At 39.0% G+C, this 27566-nt stretch overlaps 1 protein-coding gene across 3 annotated transcripts in view; it reads left to right on the forward strand.

Moving 5' to 3' along the window:
- The first annotated feature begins 1377 nt into the window (after positions 1-1377).
- LOC100649796 (neuronal acetylcholine receptor subunit alpha-7) overlaps positions 1378-27566 on the forward strand; it is a 176403-nt gene continuing 150214 nt past the window's right edge. For 2 of the 3 annotated variants that reach the window (XM_012312542.3, XM_048412151.1), the window contains exon 1: positions 1378-2403. In XM_012312542.3, coding sequence (XP_012167932.1) covers positions 2358-2403 — 46 coding nt within the window. In that variant the 5' untranslated portion in view covers positions 1378-2357. The remainder of the gene's footprint in view (positions 2404-27566) is intronic. The other variant, XM_003393347.4, reaches the window with a different exon arrangement.

Genomic DNA, 27566 nt, shown 5'->3' on the forward strand with positions numbered 1-27566 from the left:
GTAGCATTTTATAATTTTGTATGTAAATAATGATTAAATTGATTTTAATTCTCAGTTGGTATTACAAATCGGATTATAGAAAACGAAGGTTAATTGTAAGTTTGCTTATATTTAGTTTTAAAGTATTTCGTTTTAATTTGTATATTTTATATTTTACATGATATGTGTTATCGATAGTCTTTATGACGTAAAACTATAGAAATTACGGTGGAATACTCTGTAATTAAGTAACTAGTCCCAAAGTCTTGTACTTGTCAACTACAACAGGTTTTTAAAATGATAACAATCGCTATTCTAGAACGGGGGTTAATAGCAATCTCCAGGCATCCTACGACATAAATACGAAAACCTTTAGCCAGCTCCCGTGATCTAAAAAATAAAGTTGTAAACCTAATACAAACAAAGAAGCAAAACCGAAATTCAATCCGGTCAATCAATCAGCAAGTTTCGCAGAACGATTTCGATACAAGAGATATGGTATAGAGAGCAGCAGCAGCAGCAGCAGCAGTAGCAACAGTAACGGCAACAGCAGCGGTGGTGGTAGGATGAACCAGTGGCGAATCTCAAGGATCAAGATCGCAAACAGAAGACGGATGGAAGGGTTAGGTTTGATGGAATGATTTCTGGATCTCGTCGTTGCTCTTTCTTGGCTCGTACGAGAAGAAGCGATGATTCACGCATGAAGAAAGGAGTCGAAACGTAGACTCGGAACAGAGATAGGCACAAAGCAGAAATCAGAGCATCGGGGCGTTAAGAGAACTCAGAGAGGAGACGGTATTCTCCCGCATACGGTTCTCTGTTGACTGAAGCGACTTAAGTCAACGCCGCGCTCACCTACGGTCTGGCACACTACGTTCTCCTCTACTTGGTGGAGATCGTGTGGGGAGGGGAAGAGACGAGACGACGGAGTGTGCGAGAGTTGCGGTCCGCTTAGAGGGGAAAGCCAAAGGATGGAGAAGGAGAAAGACGAGCGTAGAGGAGGACGAGTAGCGCGCGGTTGGAAGCGGAGCGAGTGAGATGAGTGCGAAGGGTTCAAGTATAAGGATACCGAGGCATGCGCCGTCCTATCATATTGATCTCGCCATAGTAACGATTCTCTCTTCTCCGGCGATGTTGGCATGCACTATGGCAGGGGGACGAAGAGGGAAACCCTGACGAGAGAACGGCGGAAGGGGGTTGTACCGCATGGTATACCATGCCACCCCACGATGCGCGAATGTGGGCCGTACGGGAGTGAACGAGAACGATGGTGAGAGGAAAGGGAAAGGAAGAGAGAGAGAGTGGCACTGATCGAAGAAAGAGGGAACACGCAAGCGAGAGGATCGGTATCAGTTGAAGAGAGACGAAAGGATCGGTGGCGGTGGGCTACACAGGGCGCTAGCGCCAAAGAGAGCCGAGGCGGCGATACCGCGCGGCGCTGCAGCCAAATGAGAATCAGTCCAGCGTTGGTCGCCGGCGAGGGCGCATCTGACATTCCTGTGACAAAAGATACGAACGGGGACACTTGAGGACATTGGAGAAACGGTGGAACATCCGCGATAACCATCGATCTTGAACGGATCAGAAGGATGTTAACCGTGGTAGTAGTAGCGTCACGGTGCTGACAGTCAGACGCGCTCTGGGAATCGGCGGGGTTCGGACGGCGCGGAATAACTCGGATCGGAAGTCGGTCGAATGAGCTGGCTCACCGACAGACGACGACGACGACGACGACGACGACGCGTCTGTGAGCCGTGCAAGTAATTTTCGTGTACATACTCGCAACTACTCGCTATTCCGTGTGCGGGTCTGTTGTTTCTGATCCAGCGGAATACGAATCGGAGCAAGTCGTGCGCATATCAGGGTGGGAGGCAGAGAGCTAGAAACGCGAGCACACAGGGAAAATAGAGAGTTGTGTGAAATTGGGCCGAGAGTACGAGTACAGCAAGAGTAGATAAAAGAGAAGAAGAGAAATGTCCTCGATGCCCAACGATGCCGCACCAAGGCACAACCGAGCTGCTGAAGCTTAGTGCGTGCGAGGTATACACGCAGGGACACGCTGCAGGTCCACTGAGGCTGTCACGTGCCCCTGATAGAACGAAAACGATGCCATTGCCGTGTTCAAGGCACGTAAATTCAGGTGGACCCTCGGAAGACTGAAGACCTCAGGCTCGGGTGGAAAGTTTGCACGAAAACGTAAGAAATCTCACAGTGCCTACGGAATCCAGCTGGTCCGTTCCTGTTCGACGCGTTTGCAGCCACGTGCGAGGACAACCGAATAGTGAAGAGGTGGAGGAGCCGGAGAAGAAGCCGGTGGTGGCGGAGGTGGTGGTGATCGAGGAAGGAGCGAACTGCTCCGGTTCCTCAATCGTGCAAACATGAGACGTTGGACTCTCATGGCGGCTATAGCCCTGGCTGCATCGGGTGAGTTATTGCGATACTAGCTAACCGATCTATCTCTCTTTTAGATACTCTGTGTCGCGGCACAGGCATATAAATACATTTTTCATTGTGCTGCTAGGCTCTCGTCCTAGAGACGATCGCTTTTCTCGCGACGCGAACGGTCGGAACCAGGTGTTGTGCTTTTCCATACAAATTTCAACCGTGTTTCTTTCGTTCTCTTTTTCTTTTCTTTTCATTCTTTTTTTTCTAGTTGCCGGTTTACTTTCACTGTTTCCTGTTATTGTCTCTGTCTCTCTTTCTGTCTGTCTTTGCATTCGTCTACTTGCCCGTTTTATTTTTCTCCCTCTTGTCTCCGAAGCGCGATATGCTCTCGAAACGCACGAGACGGGTCTCTGCATGGGTCACGCCGTAGGGATTTCCACACGGTGGCGGTTTCGGTATTCGGGGCGATCTTTTAACTCTTTAAGCTGCGGCAATGTCAAAAATGCGGCCGGAACGATAAATCTTCATCACCAAATAATGACGCCTGTCAAAGCAGTTCTTATACGTCCGATCGAAACGAATTCGTGCGCGCGAAGTGTTGTGTTAACCAATTTTCAATGACAGTCAGAGGATTGAAACGGAAGACTGATTTATATCGCCATATTTAAGGTTTCGTTCAGGCAATAAAAATATTTACGAGTCGTGATCTTTACGTCAATTAAAAAGACATGTCACGTATTTCATCGGCCAATCTCAATATCGAAAAAGTAGCAATTCGTATTTCGAAATTTTGACAATCGTTTGCGGCAAATAAATTATTTTTTTCTCTCTAGAGTTTCAAAATATCAGACGTCAAATTTTCGACTAGATTCGAACGTCGTTAACCATTTCCACGTATTACTGAAAGTTTTCTCTTAATGCCATGTAAACAAACGTATCACTTGAGTATTCGCGCGAACGCAAGTTCAACGTTCGACCTGTTTCGAGTTCGTTATCGTCGCAAGTGCTCAAGACGCGCAACGATTTTCAAATGAGCCCGAGGGAAGGTGTTGCTTTGCTACGTAACGTGTTGGCAGCCTGACGTCATTGGCGACGCTTCCTGCGTGACGTGCGCGCAGCCACTCTCTCGTTAGTACGCTGATTCCGGCCCGCAGACAGAACGTACACACAATCGCAACGAAATTATAGCTGTCTCAATATTTGCGCACGTAATCTGACGGATATTTTCGTTAAATTTTCGTTGATGAACAAACGCTGTTCCACGGATAGGTTTCTTTTTCGCCATGGTAATTTCTTCTACGAAGCTCGAAGCGTCTGTCAACGAGAAAGAAGAAGACGGGGTGGAACAATCAGCTTCCGATGCGGTAAATTTTAATTGACGCGATGCCGGACTTGTGACCGTTTCCTTATTCCATTTTGCGGAACATTTGATTAATTGGGACCATGATGAGAACGATCGTCGTCCTTCATCGTCTGTCTTCATCTCTGTCTTTGTCTATGTACAACCATGACGATGTGGGCGTAGGAAAGGATTTTCCGGTGTACAACTTGCCCACGCAATTTCTAGAGACCTGTCCCTGCGTTGCTTATTCGGAGCTGTTCGATTATAGACAAAAATGAGGGAGGAATTATGAAACGATGTTTATTTTTGCTCCTTGATGTGCATTTGGAATGTTGTCAGGAAATTTCTGAACAAATTTTAATCTCATAAGGGATGCTGACGTATACGATTCAGGTTTTAACTGGAGAAGATTTTTTGCAGAATGGCTGGATATACATATATTTTCGCTAGAAAAATAAAAGATGATTATCTTTTCTCGATCTTGTTAAATTCGTCCCTGAAGAAGCTAAAGATTGAAATTGATTGCTCTTTCAGTTCTGAAATTCTTTGGTAGTTTTGATATTTTATGCAAGAGATATATGCGAATGTCTTGTGATAAAAGGAACGAAAGCAAATAATCATGTTCCTTTTGTGACAAAAAGAACATAAAGAATGAATTTGCGAATTTACGTTTACAAGGATGTAGTTGATCTCGATTTATGAACGTATCTGTAAATTTCCTAACAAGGTTTCCAATACATCCTGTGTGAATAATATATAATGCATATACATTGTGTATACATACGTACACATATTAGACACCCATGTATATTGCGTGAAACATGAGTTGATCAACCGAATACTAAGCATACTAATTTCATGGCAATGCTTGACCATTAGAATTTGATCAAGACTGATAAAGAATATGTGTTTCGATAAATAGATATGGAAATATGAATTCCTTGGTTTTAGGTTACTATACTTGATATTCCGTTTTTTAATCACGGGAGATCTGTCTCTTTGTAGGAAATTGTTGATGTAAAATCGAAGAAATAAATTAATTACCTTTATAATTCATTAAATACTCCAATTTGCTTGTTCAGTATCAAAAACTTTCAAAAGAAATTTTGTCCATTTCCATATTCTGATAAATATTGAAAACATATAAAATATTTTCTTTTACGTTACCAATATTTATAACTGTTTCACAGTTTCATAAACCTCCAACTTCGATAAGATAACATCATTCTCTATTCCACACTTTGCAACTTCCGATATATTTTACGTTGTGTACACGTTATACCACACTCTATCTTCGCGTTATAGTTTCTCCGGTTTAATCGATCTCTCGTAAGAAAGATATTGGGATACAAATGTTAAATGAATTCGTGACAAGTTTCTCATAGAAGATACAGAAGAGCGATGATCGAGTGCCGATTACGTTGCTATATTAAGCAGTTTATCGATTACAATTGCAGTTGATTCATTTCGTTCTTCTCTTCATGAACGTTCTTCCTCGTAAATAACCCGATATGGGCCGAAGACACGATCGACGCGTCTTTTACGATCTATGTAAACATCGTAAAACACGAGTTCGGTATTTCCCGTTCGCGTGAAACAGAGAAAACATAAAGTTAACGAGGAATTATCTGCCGCTTTTCATCTCGTTTACGTTATATCGCGAAGGAAAAGAATGGGAAAACCGTTGATCGCTTCCGTAACTCAGCACGATACGTTGGTACGAGATGGGCGCACGTGCCGATTGCTGGCAGCGCGCGAAATACAAGCGGCACGAGGACAGACGTTCCAAAAATGGACCAGTAACAATGAAACAAATTTCGAAACAACTTTATCGCGCGATTAAATAACGCGTCAGCGTGACGCAAAACCAGGGAAATAACAATACGTTCGCAATAACGATAGGAACGACACTACCATTCCAGCCGACTATGTAAAAGCTCACCCGTAATTTGCGCATTGTACTGAACGTGGAAAAATACGTGACCCATTGTAAACCTGTATATATTCTGAGATATATCGGTGTACATCTATTCACTTAGATTACACGTGATTTCGATTTCATCGCGGAGATTTCTTCCGAGATTTCTGAACCAATTTTTAAACAAGTTTGATTTCTTTGACATAGCAATTACCATTTAATTATTAAAACCTTTTTATATTAAAGATAATTTTACAGTCCCTTTAAATTTTTAAATTGATTATCTTCTCATAAAAATCCTTTCCAAAGGTTAAATTAATGTTTCGACATGTTCTAGCTTTATAACCTGCTTTAAATTTATATAGGAAAAATATTTTAAATTCTTTTATGGACACTATACTCTTTGTTTACATAAAGTAGATAGAGAACTACGGGAAGAAATTTAATAAAAGAAGCAACCAAAACACAACACCGATGCGATAAAATTTAATAGCAATCTAGACAAAAAGTTAATAGTAATTTAAAAAAAGAAAGAAAAGGAAGAAGAAATAATTTTTTTTATATAATACCATAAAATTTCATTCTTTCTCTGTCACGTAATCGGCATCGATTATTACAGTGATCGAGCCAGAGATCTCCTACTTTATTTGAAATGGCAGCGGGACATTGAGTACCCGGGTGACCAATCGAAGTCGTACGATCAGCAGAGTGGAGGATCGGTGCTTCAGAGCACTCAGGGGGCTGTTTCCGAGCATCGACTCGCGAGTCGACAATCGGGCGCCCATGCGACTGGACTTCATGTAGTATACACCGACGTCTGTCACGACGTTTGCGACACACGGAAAGAGCGACAGCTCACTCTCCGCAAATGTCGATGATTCGACGTGGCAGTCGTGTGATGTGTCGCTTTTCGTTGGTCCGAATTCGATTCTGCACTGTGCAGATGCAAGATTCCGCTCGCACACGCATCGAGTACGCGCTCTCAGCCTGTTGGCTTGACTGCATGCGTAAGCGTGTACTTACGTGTGTGGGTGGCAGTGGGCGTATGTGGGTGTACAACAGCGGAATATCGAGCGCGCGCGCCTGGTCGTTTGAAAAGCGGAGGACACTGTACGAGAGAGCTAGCCTTAACACACGGTCGCACGGTTGCTGCTGCAACCGAGACACACGCACAGGCGCATGAGCTATATATGTAGAGGTCGAACATGAACGTATATAGAATATGTGGATGTGTGTCTGTTTGTGAGTGCGCGTGGGCGAAATCGCACGCTCACAAAGTCGTCTTTCACCCTCTCTTTCTCCCTCACTTGTCGAGCGCACGACTCTTTCGACAGGCGCGATCATGCACGTCAAGAGTGAAAACTGTGCCAAACGCTGCGAGAAGCTCCGGGAAAACAAGCTTTCAGCTGCTGCCCGTTTTTCCCACCGCAGTCACTATCTTTAACGGGTCCATCGTTGACCAACTTTTTTTTATTTCTTTTATATTTTTTGGATGGTTTGTTTAGATTTGAAACATACGGATGAATTTTTTCTCTTTCTTCAGGATATTCGTGGTCAGTGTTTTTCGTATAATATACTTTACTGTTTTTTTCTGCTGCTCATAAATTTTACCTTCGATAGTTCAACAGTACCACTTCAATTTCTCATTTTTTGTGTTTGAGAAATTGTTTAAAACATAATTCTGATATTTCACGTTCCTTCAGACAATATTGCGTTGTAAATGTTTATTTTAATGTTAAGGCTGCCTTTATTTTGGATTTTTTCTATTTTCGTTCGAAGGAACTTCTGGCAAATTTAGAAACAATTCTGTTCCATTTAAAGAGGATAAAAAAATTATTTGACTACAGGACCTATTTTTGTTCGTTTATGAATCTTCCGGTGGTTTTCACGAGCCCCGAGGCAAGGAAACGTGCTATCCTTATGAGCATTCGAGTTGCGGAGTTTTGTCGGGCGGTAATAAAAGTTTTGTCAGGCTTCGTGATTTTTATTGGTTTTGAACCTGTCCGGTAACAGCTAGCAGTGTGAAAGGATATAAGGTTTCGTCCCGTTAAAACATTTAAACAGCAACCGCCCATGCTTTGATGAAAATTTGAAAAATCTACGTTCACGTAAAACTAAATATCCGGTAATCATGACAAGCTTTCCGGATCCCGTTGATTTTGTAAATACATTTTTTACGACGTGGAAAACAACGTGTGCGCGTAGTATAGATTTGTTGCATATAAATACACATTGCATTTTAAACGAAAAAGAGAGAATCAAAAAGTAGTACCATTAAAATCTCCCCTTGATATATTAGAATTAATTTTCACCTGATATTTCTGGTATTTTTTTTATTTAAACCGCACACATAAACGCGCACTACTCTATTCCTTTTGTAATCATTTACCCAATTTTTCGAGAATTTTTGCGAAAGGAATAATTTTAGCCAAATTCTCTTAAACGCGACAGGTGTATTTTACTAAATATTTACGTCCATAGAAAATGCTTTTTAAATGAAACAAATGGAAAGAGAAACGAGTTCTATGTACTATGGATAACCAAGTTTTTCATTGGAACAATTTCAATTCTTTCGGTATATAAGCATCACTAAAATGTCTTGAGAAGCCTGTAAATAACTTTTTGCAAGAACATGAACAGACAGACACATTGAACGATCTTGTCAGAATATCTTGTCGGTGGAAATAAAAATATCGAGGAAAAGTTCTTTAGCGTTTCCTAGTTAGTTTGACCTTTTTAATAAAAACAAGATTAATGTTATATTTTATTTAATGTTACATTGTTTAATATTATGTTTCGAGTTCATCACAATGGAAGCTGTCTTTTTTACTCCAGTTGGAAGTTTTTTCTGTCAAAATTTGATTTTAAATCTCGAAGCATCAACGAAACAAGGCATGATATAACCGTGGATAGAAGATTTCCCTATGGTGAGTTTTGAGATTGAGCGTCTAATTATAAAAAAATAGGCAAATATAGTGGAAGCACTGGTCAAATCCCTTGGAAAGCTATCGCGATGTTACGGAGAGAAACGAGCTTTGACTCACAAGATTTCTTCGTGGTCATCTCTTTTTTAGAATAGAGGTCGTTAAAATTTCAAACGTTGTGCGGCGCGTTTCAACTGCGCGTAGGCGTGCATACTCTCACTCTATTTTCCTATATTTCTCGTCTCTTTCATTTCTCTGTTTCTTCCTCTACTCCTCTGCTTCGCTTTACAACTCTCATCGATCCTTTTCATTTTTTCCTTCGTGTCTTCTTTCTATCTCTATCGCATCGTTTCTCTATAATTCATCGGGTTTCTCCAACCTTTTTTTACCTTTGTTCCTTTCGCTTTTATATTAAACTTTTAGTTCCTCGCCGGTCAACCAAATTTTTCACTATTCTTTCTTTTCTTATCGTTGCACTGTCTCCTTTATTCCTGCGAATATTTTTTGTCCAATTTGTGTCTCAAATTTTTTCGTTTTTATCTTTCTTTATTTTCTTCATTTTTCTTTCCAATCTATCTAATCTTTGTTTTACGAATTGGATACGTTCGCGAAAGATACCGATTCCCTGTTCTGTATTCACTATTGTTGTGTTACGTTGCGATTTCTTATTTTTGGAGCTTTAAAATTGGATTTCCCTCTTGCGCGTGCGTGTGTGTATGTGACGAAACTCATCCTGAATAATTGTGAAGCATTTATAGCGAATCAAAATTTAACTTACAGGGTTCGACTATTTTTTTTTCACGAAGTATTTTAGTCACGGAGGGATAAAAGAAATGGAAACAACAAATTATAAGTTACTCACAAGGAAGTCCAAGTTATGGATTAATTATTATTAATAATATTAATTCAATTGTGTAAGAAAGTCCTGAGACGAACGTTTTCCTTACTTCGTTAAAATTGAAATCAAGTTTTTAATACAAAGGAACAAAGACGTTCCTTGGTTATCTAAGAATATAAATTAACTTTAATAAGAATAATGATATAATAATAACGGGAACTGTTATATCAGTTCAAAGGTGAAACAAAAACGTTGACATTTCCTCGTTTCATCGTGTCACTTGCTGTGTAATAATATTTCTATTATGAAAATAGCGTGAGTCGACTACTTATACTGATAACACGAACTATAGTATACAAGTTTCTCTACTAAAGTTTAGCTTTTCGTTATCGTTCTTAGCTTAACGTTTTCTCAAATTGGAGATTTTGTCGCAAGTATCATTTTTCTCCGAGTCCCTCATCGTTGCCGAATGATCTTATGAAAAGATTTATTCCAGTTTTTTGCTCACTCATCCAAATGCAATCATGTTTCGCGATATAACAAAGCAACCTATTTATTTGACCAGCCTTTTTTCTCCAACCCCTCGTCAATCTATTTTCTTATTTTCTTCTTTGCTTTCTCTCACAGTTATTGTTACTGCGACAACATTTCAGATCTTCTACGTATATACCTATATCAGCTTGGAATTAACAATGTTCCAAGCTATTTCTCCTAGAGCATTCGGGCGAACACATCGATCCGCCATTGTGTTTTACCACGAACTATAATCTCAGTTCTCGTTACGAACAACGATCACTGTAATTTCATCGTTGATTGTGATGTCGTTACGATCACGGTAGAAAGGTAAGCAGCACAAGATTTTGGTTACCTATACTACGGATTTCGTTATATGAATAACTCGATTTCTAAGAAAAAACCCATGTTCGAGCAAATTCATCATAAAAGTTCGAATACGATGAAACTTATAGCGATAGATTGTACTAGTTCGTTTCAGTGAAAATTCTGGAAATAATTATTTTCACGTTCGTAATTGTAAAAGTAATCAGGAGAAAGAAATTGTATTAGAGAGTGAGTTTAATTAATTTTTACATATGGATCAGCTTATATTATTTTAAATCGATACGAGGATTCCAAGGAAATATTACACAGACAATATTTTAAAGGTACAAAAGTAGCTTCAGAAGCTTGAAAATGAAAAATGATAATTAAACATACAGGAATTTAAGTTGTTATTTTCATACGAACTTATTAATTTATATATTCACTACGTACTTATTAAACAAAACAACGAATTTCCGAGGAAGAATAAAATTAGCTTGTGAAAACATTTACTGCAGATTAACGGATCTTCGTAAATTGCGTGAATGCAAGAAATTTGCTGAAATTGCCAGGATTGAATTATTGGATAGCGCTAATATTACTTTATCGACATCGTTTATACCATGTACACAGCTTATTTACCCCTTAGAACAAGCAGAGAGATCCCTATAATTTTATCGACAGTTACAGCGTCGTTGGGTTGAAGTAGGCTAAGGAAATCTTGATTGATTCTACTCAGGCTGTTACTTCTGGAAAAATATTGTCATCAGATATCTGAAATGGTTATTCTTTATTCCCTGAGTTTTTACTTTATCAAAAGATCTATAATATATAAGAATTGACATATTTATGATAATGAGGATTTACATATATATTTATGAAAATTAAAAACATAAAGGAGCCAATTTCATACGCGATACACTGATACATGGCTCTACTTGTACCAAAAGATTCAAGAAACTGTTTGTTCATTCCTCTGTGTCAGAAAGTATCCTCCTAGCGATTTATCTTGACCGAATGACGACGTACTTCAAAAAGGGTCGAGTCTTCTCTCGACGACGAAACAGCTAAATATTTACGTGGTATAGTCTGAAGAACTTGGCGCACGAATCGTCTGATAACGCCGACCAAAAAAGCATCAGACAATTTGATCGGTTTTGTAAGACGTTTAGGTATAAATAATCCACGTGCTATCGCTATTAAACTCTGTTTGGCTCAGCAGTCGGCTAATTTCAGCCGAACCAAGTATAACCGCGAAAGTAACCCCTTTAATAATGCAACACACGATGAGTGACGTGATGTCCGACGAAATATGATTCGACGAAGAAAAAAGGAAAGACGATGTCCTACTTTTTATCAGGATGAAAATATCGAGGCGCAAATGCCAAGGAACATTAAAAAGCAATTAAATTGCAATAAATATAAACAAAATTTCTTTGAGAAAGGCTGATGTCGCTCTGAAGTGCTTTTTGTTTCCTGCAATTTGCTGTCCTTTTTTATTTTTCTTTTTCCGTAGCCTGCAAAGATATCGGTTGAGAAGAGTTCGCCAACAGGGACACGTTCGAGCACAGACGTTAATTAAATTTTCCTTAACCGCGGTATTTGATGCGGCACCGGCCCTGCAACGCTTAATTTCGTGATTAGTATTCATAAATTCAGTTGCCATTAAACGCGCATTTTTATCTCTCGGTGATAAATCAGCGTCGAACGAATATCTTGAAACGTCGCAAAAATCTCGCTGTCTCCCCGGTTCACCTAAATTATTATGGAATTAATGCGTTTTGTAAGTCGATTTCCCGTTCGATTTGCGAATAATGAAAGTTAGTTTTCGAATATGTATTATACTGTAGTACTGTGAAAAAAGTCCTAGGCCATATTTTTCACAGACACAAAATATTTATTTGTTTGAAATTAATCCATACTCTGAGCAAATTATCAATAATTTTTAAATTAAACGTTTCTCAAATTTACGTTTGATGGATGGCTTAAAACTTTTACGTGGTGTGCTATACCTATTCTCGGGATAACAAACGAGGGAAAGAATCGACTCGATACTACTATCGAAAAAAGAAGGCTCGCGTGAGAGACGAGAATTTCTCAACCTTTAATAGCTACACGTATATTTCGTGTTAAAGGGTACGAAACTTTACGCCAATGATGTATTATAAAGCTCGGGTGACTTACAGGGGAAGGTACTTTGAAGGGTCGGAAGATCGTCCCATTTACCACTCATAGCTGGCTTTCAAGAAAGGTATTATTGATCCATGAAGACGTATTTCAACTGAAAACCGTTTCGCATCTCAGGCTAGCGAGAACGATATGTATCCGAAAGATTATTTTGCAACATCTTATCACCAAGTCATTCACAGTTTTAATACATCCACCTTCTACTTTCGATATCCTTCCAAGGATCAAATTCTTGATGTTAATATTCTACAATATGAAACCGAACTGAATTATTGCCTTTTCGTATGTATTTCTTGATTCATATTGATCCATTAAATGAAAATTATTGAATTAATATTGTACACAATAATTAACGAATAATTTGCGAATTTAATATTTATTTCTTCAAATTAAATAATTGTAAATTACATTTGTATCCTATCAAGAGATCTGTAATATGTTAATTAATAATAACGATAACGTTTTCGAAAAATATGTGCTTGTATTACTAATAATCTATAAAAGAGAAAGTATGTTCTCCACGATCTAAAAATCATTCGATCTTGGGAAGGGTAAAAGCACTAATATTTGTGGAAGTAATTAATCGAAGCGATTTCCCAGAGTACCGAAGAAGCTTTCATCAATTTCAGCTTTCGAATTTAATATACCTTCGACTATGATTATCAGAACAAGCCACATAATATCACGGAAAGGTTTCTATCAACGAAACGTCTCGTCATTAACATTCGCCATGAACGTAAATGCGTAGCCTAGCTATACTTTCTGTCGCTTTGCTTGTCCAAGTTTCATGCAGGTCGTAATGGGAGGCAATATGAGCAAATAGTTAGTTTCGAAGTGAGATGAGGGGCGGGGAGGGGAGCAAGCTTTATCACTGGGTTTCCGGTGCAACAGCTTACAATCTGACATAGTTACATATCGACTGAGCGTCTCGTGTACATACACGTTTCGAATACACGCGTCTTTACGTAGACGTGTACGCGTGAATCCCGATTCGTCCCTCCACCCTTGTGTCAGTTCACATGAAACACACGCAAATCCTTTCCCGCGGTTTATCCATCGAATATCGCACTCTGTCATTTCGTTCATCGTTCTCCGCCCCTTTTCCTACCTTTATTTTTTCCTCTTTTCCCCTTTTTTGTATTTTATCGGCAGTTGCGCGCCATACTTTTGCACGTTTTGTGTACTTTGTTTTGGATAATTGTCACCAACAAAATGGTACGATGCGGATGTAGATCATTCCACAGTGAATTTGATTTGGCGTAGAATCAATTTTTATGCAGCTAAAACATCACCGTTGAGAATTTTCACGTTCACCATCGCAATGATGGAAAGCTTTCCAAAATCATCTTTACCAAGAAATAGATAAAAGTAAAGCAATTTAGGAAGATGCAGATACAGCTACCATAACAGAAAATTATTTCCATTATTTGTTACCATTTCCCAATTATCTCGGTAATGTTTTCAGTTGCAGGCATACGTAGTTAGGATAAAAATGATATGACAATTGAGCGGTATGTCGTTCCGAATAAAAGGTTCTGCCTGAGCAAACGAATAGATTATTTCCTTTTCTTCGTTATCCTCTATGTATCGTTTCGTGCACCTTCTTCGTTTCTTCTTTTAAATCGTTTAAGGAATGTTAAATTCGAACACTCGCTTCTGCCTGCCTAAAAATTGATTCAACATTCCATTGTGCGTTATGAGAACACTGGGCTGACCATTCATACGAGAATTTAATTGTCAGCCATGCGAACGGGAGCGAGATTGACGTTTATCGATTCCACGTCAATGTCTCCTTCCAGTGGCAGCCACCGCGATTGGTGGTATCAGCCTTTCGCTTCTTTCTCGCGGTTATATGCCCAGGTTTTTCCCCTTGCTAACAGTGAGATATACGACCTTTTTTCAAGCTTTACCAAGATGTAAACATTGCAACAGCGATGCCATTGTTAGATGTTCCCTACAATTTTTAATCGTTAAATAACAGTAATTAAATTTTTTCCAACACAGAATAAAAACAATCTATTAATTTCACATATCATTTTCGTATTAACCGGCTATAATCCCAGTCCCATAGGGGTTAGTTGAAAAGAAGTGTACCGTAATAAAAATAAAAAAAAAAAAAAAAGAAGAAATGAGGATATTTCTCTTCTAGGTAGCAAATCCATTTTTCAAAGCTCAGCTTTTGCTTCGTTTTTCTATTAAACGTAGAGCCGTGTCGTTATCTCTCACTCACGATAGCATATTAACCGTAGCAGCGAACAATTCGAGCCATTTCTAACGTCTTCTTTTTTCAATAACGAAGAGATATCGTTAATGCAAGAAAGTGCGACGATGATAAATCGAGAGCGATTCATGGTACACAGGAAAGCAAAGAGAATTTCTAGAAATACCGTAGCTATGAATGACACTGCAGCAAGATACATCATTCCGCAATCAAAAATGAAATCGCAATCTACACGATGGTCAGGTAAAAATTACCGTAAAACCCGATTAAGAACATTACCAATTAAAAACGACACCAATTACAATAAAATGTCTCGAGATTGTCTCGTCTGGAATGCAATCAGGACGATGGTCAGCGACACTTTAATCAAAGACAATCAACTAATGACAACGATAATTGCTGTTGGCACTGGCGAAAATATTAAAGATTCTTTATTTCGGTTCGTGGAAAGCTGGTCGCACAACGAGAGTGTCTTTCATCATGCCAGGCTACATTCATTTTCCTCATTCTTTCTCTCTTTTCGAGAAATTCCTCCTTTGGCATAGAGGCACGTATTTCTTCAGCGGCAAAAAAGTAAGCCCTGTAACAATCGATATTCTCTTTTCCCCTTCCGGAACTTTGCGAGAGTTTCTTCGCTTGTTCGTCCGGCCGTGTATTTTCAAATTGTTACGCTCACCACTTTTCCTGTCTCCTTCTCCCCCTTCAGGTCCGGCCATGTGCAAATGTACGCGTTCGCGTGTATCGGCTGGCACAATGCACACTCTTCTTAATTCGTCGTATGCGATCGCGCATCCAATTGTTTCGAAGTAGATTGCTTCCATTACGGGCTGTGGGTATGTCGCCTATGCCGACGAGGAAGATGGAGAATGCGAGATTATGCGATATTTCGAACACGGTTCCCCCAAGGAGACGGCGTTTCTCTACCCCATGATATCGAGTCAACTATCGATTACCGAGATTTTCCACCTAGGTTTATGCGCGTTCAACGAGCAAACTAAGAGGGTGAGTCGGAGGAAGGAATTGAGAAATTGCGCCCTGGCACCGGAGGTACGCCGCCCGATCTGCATATTTAGAAACAATACAGAATTCGAGGGTCCGTGAATATTTAACTGGCTCTCTAATTGCCTGGCTCTTCGGGCGGCTTCAGATTCGAATTACAAGAATGCGCGATGTGATTAATTAATTTCAAGGACTGTTTGTTATTGACAGATTACCTGCTAATTTTTTAATTAAAATGAGTTTTTAGAAATAGACTGCGGATGTGTGGCACTACGAGCAGCGTAAATATACAAAAATATGAAAGAATAATATATGCAAAATAAAAAAGAAAACACATCAAAGATTGGAAAATTGATGGTTTCTTATATTTTTAAAGCTTAATTTCTGCTGAAAAAATTATACAAAGCACCTTTCATTCGTGTCCTTTGACAAGTATGATATGTATCTCTTTATTGATTCTTTCGTATTGACTTTGAATGCGCCTCCAAATCGAGCATGCCTCAGCGAAATTCGTGCGGATAAAATACGACAATGTTGATAACAGGAGGCAATGTCGGATACATAGATGCTGAGAGGATAACCATAGCCTCGGTTCGTGAAGATTTTATCAAAAGTTTCTCGGAGGTGGGCACTTGTTACTGAAATTCCACTCTGTCGAGACAAAACAAAAGACTCAAGTTCCTATCCCTCTCGTTCCTAGGGAATTGGATCTGTGTACGACCGATGCATATTCGAACCGGCTTCGAGAATTGCATTCGATGTACACAGGACTTGGCGGTACAGTAAAAAATATTGGATACGATTGACTCAACTTTTCCAATTTGCAATTCACAAAACGATAGATCGACGATTCGCTGAAACCTTAAATTCTCGCGTCATTATTTTTTTCACTAATTTGTTTTTTCTTTTTTTTTTATCGATCGTTACTTTCTATTCTGAATATCAACTTTAATAGTCTACTTACGCTTTGTTTTCGCGATACGTTACAACGCAATCTCGTTAATATGTTCAGCGACGTGCTTGGTGTGTCGTAAATTAATTCATTAGCTATCCACGCGTGGGCTTTAAATTCTCACTATAAAATTATGATGTTTGCTCGCCGGTTTATTGAACACGATGTTATATGATTCTATTATTAACAAACAGAAGCTAAAACGACACATTTGATATATACATATTATATGTCATGTAAAAGTATATATATATAACTTTCGGTGAGAGTCAACGTGAAACCAAAATGTTTGTTTTTATCTGCAAACTAATCTAGATTCATAGGATACTAAACCTGCGGCACGCGTTTGAAACGATCTATATCACTTTCCACCGCTTGTAAGCTATGAATAGGAACATTGATCTATTTCCAGCATTTTCCTAGCAACTTTTTTTATTTTCCTCCGTTTAACGAATCTGAATTGAAAGTGAACCACGGTGGGAGGTAATATTTGGAAATTGTAGGAAATGTTTCCGTTCTATCTATATATGTACATATCCACTCGAACACAAAGGAAAAGCGAAAAAATGAAGAGAGAAAAATAAGAGGAAATCGCAACGACTTTTAATAAATAACTTACGTGACATATGAAATCAAAATTCTTTTCAAAAGCGTTTCATATATTGAAAGTGCAGGAAGGTTACAATTCCACACGTAACAATGGTTGTACGTGTATCGGATTCTACGGTGAAGTAAGCGGAGAGAGGTAGAAAAAAAGTAGAACAGTAAAAAAGGGGTCAGTGAGTAATTCAGAAAGCTTACTACAGTGTACCGTCTCGATATGCTATTAGAATTTCATATTGGTCATTTAGTCGGTTCGAGGATGGCTGCGTGTTCGTGAATATATGGTCGCGTTATCTCTTCATGGAACTAGAAAATTCTACTGAAACGCGGGCATCGTTGAACATATTTAATTGAATGACCCGATAAAAATATGAAACCGTGTAGAGATAGAGCTGTTTTAAAAATGCGTGCAAATTGTTTATAATTTATACGTTCCGCAAACATGTGTTGTACGTTAAAATAAATTTAAATATTTTAGCTTAATCTGAATTTTATACGATCTTGGAATGGCATTTTTCGATTTCCTCATATCACAATTACGATGTTAAAATACAGAATTCGATAACACAAAGTAAATTGACTGAAAAATATTGAACATTGGGCCTCGACAGCTTGACCCCATAAAAACATCTTCAAATTTATCGACGAAATCAATCTCCCACACTTCAGAGAATCGAACGAACAATCCGCACTGCAAACTGAATCGGGCCATCGAATAAAATTCAATTATTCTCCGAGAAATTTCCAGGAGAACGCGCGCGGAATTCACGGTGTAAGTTGGATTCGTAAACTGGCCCCGCTGATTCGTAAACTGCAGAGCTCGGCGCAATTGTCCCGTGCCGCTGGTTTCCAAAGAGAGATATCATCGGGCCGTTAAACCTGGCTCGATGACCGAAAATTAGTGCGTACGACTGCAGGCAAGGTAAACGAGTCTCAAAGGCAGTTAACAAGTCGATAATGCACGGTCTTCGGTAGAGCAGCCATATGACGTGGCACGGATGAAAAGGAAAAGGCGGTGAGCGCATAAAACTTGCAGCCACTCCTGTCTCCAGGAGTGTCAAGGGTCGGTGACTCCCAGGCGGCCGTTCTTTCTAGCTCCCTTGAAAGAAGCTTGGCTCGCCGTACGGATCGATTCGGCCGCGTATATATCGTAGGTATCGCGAGGCGGAAACACACCGAGCCACGGTTCAGTCAAGTGTACGAGTGTACGTCGCGTTGTAGGAAGATGTCGCCGTTCCTGCTAACCGATGTTCCACTTCATGCTACCTGCAGACAATCTGCAGAATTCTGGATCAATTAAGCCTGATTGGAGATGGGTACGATCTACCTGACTGCAGTCGACGTGAAGGAGCGGCTCTTACGTGTTTTCTACAACGGATCAACAAGCGCCGAGCAACAAGATCCACGCCGCAAATTAGAACGACGTCGAAGACAGCTACCGAATATTACAGCATCGAGGAGGTTGTTGAGATCGTGGTCGGTGTAAGAAACAGGGGATGCAGAAGGAGGAAAAACTTTTGTTTTGAATTCGACAGTATAGTTAAAATACTTCTTTCCAGAGATGTCTTTGCCATTTCGTGTACTCTTATATTCATAATTGTTACTTACGTGGAGATTGAGATTTCTTTGTGCACTTTTGACAACGATATAGAAGGCGTGGCGGCACTCGACAACAAATACCGCCACTCGACACTAACTCGCAAGGGACACGGCAGCGCAGTTGTTAGCGCAACTGTCCTGTTTTTGCGACCAGGTTTTCAGGACAGAAATGGAAAGAAAAAAAACAATATCGTACATAAGCACCGCTCTATAACAATTTAAATTTAAGTTACAAATGTAAAACTTAAAAAAAAAAAAAAAAAAAAATGTAATATTGCATGGCTATGTCGTACCGTTGCGTATCGGTACTTTTGCCTGAACCACCTCACAACCGGAATTCATCGTTTATAATGGAAAATACAAATATGTAATACAAAAAACTAGTAATAATATACAAAAAAAGCAGTTGTTAGCGCCTTAGGTTTCGAACGTTCGGGACCCGGGTTCGATTCCCGGCGCCCGTGATCCTATTTTTCTTCCACGCATCAAAATAGAAGAATAATTAGCAGTACCCCAGCAGCGACATCTACAGCCGGCAACTACAACCATCACGGTCAACATATACCACCTCTACAAAGGAAATCTCGTCTTGAGATTTTTCTGCATCGATTTATCCAATTAAGGACTTTCTTCTACGATACCACAGATTGAAATTAAAAGTCAAATTATTCTTGATTAACCTCTTAGATGAGGTTGAATTTTGTGCGGGGCTGTTTCTTTGTACGGCACAGTTTGATGCGAATTACGCGTAAACGACGAGCAATGTGTGATAATGTTGTTCTCTACGCAAGTACATTAAGAAAAATTATAATTTAGTTATCAAAAACTTCATTCCAAAGATATGATGGATATACTTTAACTTTAATAATTTACTTTAATAATTAATAATACAATTGAGTGTGATATATTTTAAAGCACTGTACGACACATAGATCCAGGTCACAATTTTCACACTCACAGCACGATAGTGTTTTTCAAATTACTCTTCGTTTTCTATTTTGAAGCGACATTTTCAGGTTGAAGATTCTAAAAAATTATAAGGATACGGATCGGCATGTTAAAAAGAACATCTAATAATGGTATATTTATTTTAACAGAAAGTAACAATTGGTATCTGACACTGGCCTATCAAAAACAAAGGCTATATATTCTGCCTGTATATTGTTAACACTGTTATAAAACGTTGCGAGGAAAAAAAAAGTGTGAAGCAAGACAAATGAAATAGATCATTTAGTTCAAACGATGAGCGAATGAGGCAGCAGAGTGAGTCACTATAGTGGCGCGTCGTAATATAAGATGACATCCGCGAAAGCCATTATAGTGGCGCATAGTACCCAAGAGGTTAACTTAAAATCAAAGAGAAGCAGGTACGAGAATGGAGAAAATTTTAGTAATAACTTGTGGAATAATCTGAGACACAATATTATCTGAATCAGCGGAAAATCACAAAAAGATCGAGGATTGCTACCGAAGAATAATGAGAGAACGAGATTTAGGAGCGGAGTCAATGTTCCCGAAGCGAACAAGTTTCTAAGTCTGATATATATTACGCAAGTTATAGATGCAGCTGTCATCAAGAAGGAACAATCTCTTGCCAATCTATCGTCGATTCTGGAAAAGACGGTGAAAGACCACAGATTTCAGCGTAATTTTTCAAAGTAAATAAGAGAGTTAGAGAAAATCATCACGATCTAGATCGATATTTTCTCGACTGACTCGTTAATTCTCTACCCGTTCCTTTTGTATCAGCCTTTTTCATCAGATCACAGTGGCCGATTGAAATCTACAATGCGATGTACGTCGCAGCACCAAAGGACGGGAATCCTTTCATCCTTGAAAAGAGCATAGACACAAGAGACACTTTTTTCATTTGTTCTATTATTTTCTACCGGATAGCAATAAATTCCACAGATCAAAACTTCATTCCCGTCGTCATCCAGGTCGTGGTGGTAACATGCCTTCGGAAGTTCTCTAATGGTGGATGCCCGTAAAAGTAAAGCTCCGAGGGGAGTTTGGCAACACAAACAAGCCTTCTGGATACATCTTTTCTTTTTTCTTCTCCGCATGATTGTTACAGGTTACGTTGTTTACGTTCGATTACGGCGTATCCAAGCAACGACCACTACGGTATGTCTTGACATTCCACGATCGTTTGAAGGACCGCGAAAAGATCTGGTTAAAACCTTTGTTTTCTGTTATTTGTCATGCAAACCTCTACGTTCGATCTTCAATTCCACCGAAGAAATACTTCTTTCTGATCAATTAATTAACTTCCACGTGGAGGTTAAACTCATCTTTCTGTTGTCATTGTAGTTTGCTCCTCTGTGTATTTTAAAAATTACCCATAGAAGAAATAATATCGATTGATATCTGACTACGAACTTCGGTGTTTGAAAGACGCACGTTATCGCCTACATCATTATTCTATTACCCTGCTGTAATCTTAATTTTCCTGAACAGCGTAATAGCAAAATTACTTTGCACAAAATAATTTTGAGGTTCTGTTAATCGTTTAATAATTTAACGAGCCGTATCGAAGAAACAAGCCTCTTGTTAATTTTCTTGTTAACCTTATAACGATGTTCCATCGTGGATGAACGTGGATCGATCCCTCCGAGTGTCATTAACCGCTGAAAAGTTTCTGCTATTCAAACCTTTCTAAGACGGTCTAGTATCATCGATCGAATAACGTGACCATTTAAGACCCTCGATTTCCTTTAGTGACTGATTCTCTAGGTGTTTGTCGGTATTCGTACGCTACGATCACCAACGAAAATGTGAGTACAATTTATTCGCGCGCCACGGAAACGAGGTCGGCCGAATCAGCGGGAAATGAATTTTCTGCTGTTCGCGGAGGAAAGGACTCGCTACCTTTTGCTATCGAGGCAAGTAGACCGCACAGTAGTGCGATCGATCATAAAGATCAGGTCTAGGAAATACTTGTGTCAATCAACCAAGATGAAACGTTCCTTCTCCATTGGAACTCTTCGTTTGTATGCAATGTCGTATATATTGCCGGCATCGGCGTCCAAATCGAGGTTTTGCTTTTAAAGGAACGCAATTTTTACAGAAGATCTAGCGTCTTTCGATATTTTCCATCTTCGTATTAATATTTAATATCCATTCCTCGTCTGCATTCAGCTTTTGCGGCAGTCTGGTATCCCTTTTTGTGTGAGACATACGAAAATGTATGAATTAGATTTTCTATTTCGAAATACGCGATGTACTTGAAAAAGTAAATATATCTAAGACTAAGTCAGATGTACATTCATTGCGAAGAAACTGCAGAAAAGGAAAAACTGACTTTTTCAAAGATCTATAGAACTTATGTTACACAGTTCGATGAAATTCCACTTCATTGCTACAGGATTTATAATTTTTCAAACCATAGTCTGAATAGGAAGCTTCAACTCGTTTCTGAAAGCTAAATTGATTTTTATCGACGAATAAACGTTGTACTTTAACGTTGGAGAAATCTAAATCGAATTGTAATGTTGGCTGACGAACGTGTGGCATTAATATTTGAGATAAAAAAGAAAAAGGAAGAAACGGAAGAGGTTAGTGGATCGTAAAATGCAGGCTAAAGGAGCGATTGAAAACACGTCAGGCAGAGATGCTTCTAGTCGCAGTTGTCGAGAAGATGCAAACTCATCGTTGAGTGCATCATTTTTCCGGGAAAAGTATCTTTTCAAGGAGTCTCCAGACTTTATGACGAGCCATCATTAGATTCACGTGCCTACAGCGTGGCAACACCGTCGATGAACGGGTTGTGACTTCGTCTGTTACAGTTATCCGATAAGTTCGACGGGAGTATAAACTCAAGAGACGAAAGGCCTCATCGTCTCTCCCGGTCTTTGCATTACACTCGATCAGTTCCTTTCAAGGATGAGAGATTCTTTTGTCCTCAACTATTTGCCAGATGGAACTAAATTTACAGGACAAACGTATATGTATATATCTAGGCGTCGTAAACAGCAATTGTTTCCATAGCCGCGTTCAGTCAGACATTCGTTCCGAAGCAAAATCTCGCCTGCCTGCCTCTTTTTTATCGATGTCGAAATGGGCATTGACAGTGATTTACTGCGTTATAAATAAACGTGTTTTATTTGAACCATGATACGCCGATTGATGGAGTACGTACGAACATGGGACGAAAGAACGAACTTACATTCTCATTAATAATCCGAGGAAATTTGTTTTTTTAGAAAACTTATAAATCGTATAATTTTTATAATGGATCTTAAATCTCCTAAAAAGAACATAGTTTATTTAGGAAGGAATTTCCATTTACCGTGACACACATTTTCTTTGCTAGCTAAAGGAGATTGCAAGGATCTTCAGGAAAGTCCGAGAAAAACGCTTGACTTCTCCTCAAGATTGAAGAATCAGTTGGACTCTGTCGACGGGATAGGACTGTGTCGAAAGGGCAAAGATATCGTCTGTAAGCACACACAAAAACAAGACAATCGAGGATGAACAGCGACGTGCCGTAAAGTAGCGTTCAAGAACAGATGTTCTTCGAAAGGAAATCCATATATTTGGTTTTTTCTCCTTTTATTTCGCTCTCTCTTTCTCTCTCTCTCCTTTGCTATTGTCCTAGGAGCCTTCAGGGTTGTTTGAAATTGGATTTTTTCGTCACCTGTCTTGACCATTTTATGCAACAAATGGTCCACTAACGTAGAAAAATTATTTGTCTCTGTCAGTGTAATAGCTCTCTGAAGAATCTACTTAGTTACAAATATAGTAAGTTTATTCGATTATTCGATCAACTCGGATCTTTTTTACGAAGTTAAAAAATTATTCTTCGTTCTTCTCTCTTTTAACTACCTATGATTTTTGGATTCCCTTTTCTCTCGAACTGAATGGCTTCGAAATTGAATTTTCTAGTCGAATTATTTCGAGCCTTGTCTGATCCGCGATCGAATCCAGTGCGAATTTTCAGACGAATTTACACTTTACTACATTTCACTGAGCGTGAATTTCGTGAAAAACAATTTCTGATTTCGACTTATCGCGCGTTTACCGTATGAATTTGCCAATTGAATGAAAATTCTTATCGTCGCACGTTTAATAAATCTTTTTATCTAATCAATTCGAATAATTTCGACTAAACGTCATTATCAAATTTCGTTACATCTGAATGGATCATTTTGGAAATCCAACGAAATTAAAATTGACGATTCAAGTGATCGAACACAGCTATTTGATAATTTTTGTTTTATTTGATATTTATTTATGGCAATTCCCTAATGACTTTACTGACATACACAAAACGCAATACATTTCCAATTACTAGCGTGCATTGTCGATTGTCGAAATTTTATTTGTGAACTACGAAATACGTCAAGCAGCTATAAAACTCTTAACATGTGGTAACATTAACGAGCGATATCAATGTTATCGTTCTAGTAGAGTAACTACAAAAAGTAAAAGAAGAATTTATAAATAATTTCCCTCCAGTTACTTTCACGATATATAGTACTGGAAACACGAAATACCTTCCGCTTTTTTATGTTTTGAAGTAACAAAAATATCTTTATTTGTCTCGTTTACGTTACGAAAAAATATCGCGACGGACCAAATTTTCAGAGCAACTTAATATTTAATGTACCTTTAAAACCGTATGCAAATATATTCTTTCCACGATTTCATCATTCTTCTCTCTTTTGCCAGCATGTAACAATAAACGTGTGTTTACACAAAGTGGAACGACCGCTAATCCAATTATTTGCCCCAATTCTTTCGTTCGTCTTTCGTAACGGTCGTTTACCCAATTAACTTTTACATTACTAAATGACTAAGAGGACCAACGTTGGAGTTATCACAGGTTTCACATCGATTTCAAGCGAAGAAAAGAATTTTAGTCATTATTCCCTTCCGTCCTTGTTAGCATATGTGCGAAGACCTTTTTCTTTTTACGCGGTAACCTATTTTTTTTCTTTCCATTGCTCACTTCTGCTCTCTTGTCACAGCAACGCACAACTTACTTAGAAATATAATATTACATCACACAAACAATCTCATAACGGTTTTATGGTCGATGAACATCTTTCTGAGACGAAAGAATGAAATCCTTTTCACAGTTTATTTTGTTGCAGCTACTGTTTATTTCGTGCATTTCTAAACCCTTTAAAGAATCATTCGCGTTTTAAAAATCTTCGTAACTTGGCGAAAGATGTTCTTTACGTAATTCTTTGTAAATGAAATTTTAACTTGGAACAAGTTTGGAAAACACGATCATTAATTCCAATTGTTAGAAATTTCCATAATAAGATATACCTTTAAGGACAAGATTTTAATTAATATTTCGTTACAAATACGTCAATTAAGTAAAATCGAAGGAAAAGTAATGTTTCACTTACCTGCGATAACTACGACATTATGAATCAACGGATACTGATGATATTAATAAATATGTAAGACAAAGGTTGGATGATTAATGAACGTGAAAAGCCATCTTCAAGACTCTGTCTTTTTCGAGACTCAAGATTCTGTTTTTCTTTGGTCGTACAATGGCATATTCACAGAGCCTCTTTGTGGTCAATCAAAACAATTCGTGAGCTTCTTAACGAGATAAAGTTTTATTTTACTTGGTTGGAACACGGCTAAGGGTTTGTTAAGTTCTATAAAGACAAATAGAAAACCATGTATTTCTTTTAAATAGAATTTTCGGCTGCGAATGTGTCAAGAATATTCTTTCTATCAGTTAAACGCAGACTTAAAACTACTTTTAAATAATGTTAACCCGTTGTAAAAAATGAATATTACAATTTTTTGAATTACTACGAATTTTGTATTCTGGCTAAAAGTGTATTAAAACATGCAAGCGAATATTTTTTTCATATTTGTACGTATCTTGCTGTCGTTCACAATGTTACAATATTTTCATACGCGACGTAGAATGTAAATAATTTTAAAATTTTCACGTGTCGAGATTAAATCAAACACAAACGAATGGAACAAAAATGCATTGCATCTTCGCATAGCAAAATATGGACGGATTCAGATAAAGCAAACAAAGTTGCTGCTGAATTTCGAGTCCTCGCTCCTCGATTTACCGAGTGTGTCTCCGATGTTTGTCATTCGAGGTGTTTCAATCATAAACGGGCAGGAAAGAGAGTTCGAGACACGTCGCGAGTGTCTTAAAAGGCAAACAGAGAACAGGGAGGCGAGAGCGAGGAGGAGATGCAGGAGGAGGAAAAAGAAATAGGGGAGAACAACAAGGTGAAAAGGCGCGCTAAACGACGTACAGAGGGTGAAAGAGAAATGTGATAGAGAGAAAGGAGGACACAAGCAGACGTAACGACAAAGATACAAGCCGGACGAGAAAGAAAAGGCTTTGGCACAGTTTTCCATGCCGACGTGACCTACTGGACTATCGATTCGCCGTGAAGGTTTTGGCAAGAGGAAGCGCCGTTTGATTTCGAAACTGAATGCCGTCCTACACACCGTCGACCGTTTCTTATTGAATTCGAACTCGCGAGACTGCAGGATAGCCAGCATTTTTCCACTCGTTTGCATCGTGCCAACGATATATTTCCACCCTATCTCTTTACCCAGCCCTTTCCTTCGTTCCAACTGTCCATCTATGTTTCGCCTCTATTCCTCCCCTTTTTTCCTTCTCCCCCGTCACCCTCTTTCTCTATCTACGAGCGTCTGCCTTTTTTCTTCTGACTGGCTGTGAGGTCCCTTCTCCTTGCTCGAGGCTCGGGCATTGTTTCGCGATATCCGCGTATTTCGCGTCCCCTGGCTCCGCGAAACAAAGGGCCAACAATGGGCCCAGACGAGATCTCAACCGCATCTTCTTCTATGTTACAATTTTCTAGCCGCTTTTTTATCTTCTTCGCCTCCTTTCTCCCTCGTTCCCTCGTTTTCTACCACTAGCCTGAATCCCTCTCTTTCGATCCTACGACTCTGGATAAGGTGGGACACACGACCACTGAAGGGATATTTCGGCGGTTGGAAGTCGATGCACTCTCTTTTCTCTTGTGACAGAGTCTCGTACAGAGGAAGGTTATTGCTTTCTGTATGTCTGTCTCTCTCTATATATATCTCTCGCTTTATCTCCGCCTTTCGTTCGTTCTCCTGCAACCTAGCTAAGAGACGGATCGAAACGAGCGTGTTTACATGGACTCAACGAGGTCATAAAGAATCGGAGATTTGTATCGAAAGTTGTTCTACGTACTCGCCTCGAGATCCGGTTGTATTCGGTCACCACGAGACACAGGAAGCACAGGTCGAGAGTTCTCCGCAGGATTTTGGACGACGATAGCATAAAGCTGAAAATAAGTTTGAGGAGGTAAAGGTATATTTTACACGAGTACCACCTGAGATTTCAATTACACGCGAGGATTTTCAAAACTTCTATCGATAACAAGATGCAGCTGTTATACATTTTTCTTAAGCATACGGTTTCGTATTTCATTTAAAACATGATTATAGGTATTTTCTTTTACCTTGAATATGTGTTCTATGTGACCACTATATCTGTAACATTCAATAATCAGGTCCATAAAATATTATTGAAAACCTTTACTGTTTCCTATTATACCACAAAACTACATGCTGCCAATCCATTTCACGTAAGAGTTCAACAATATCTACAGGAACGCAATATTACAGTGCAACAACCAACCAGTAATAAAGACTTAAAAGATAAACGCCTCGTAAGAACAACGGTAAGACAAGAATGGAATAACTTCTGGCAAACTCACAACGCTTTTTTACATAAATTCGGCAGAAACATACAGGAAGTAAGCCCGGTTATGACTCTCACAGGACCAGACACAAATAACCAGAC

This window comes from Bombus terrestris, chromosome 14 (genome assembly GCF_910591885.1).
Source record: "Bombus terrestris chromosome 14, iyBomTerr1.2, whole genome shotgun sequence".
Lineage (NCBI taxonomy): Eukaryota > Metazoa > Arthropoda > Insecta > Hymenoptera > Apidae > Bombus > Bombus terrestris.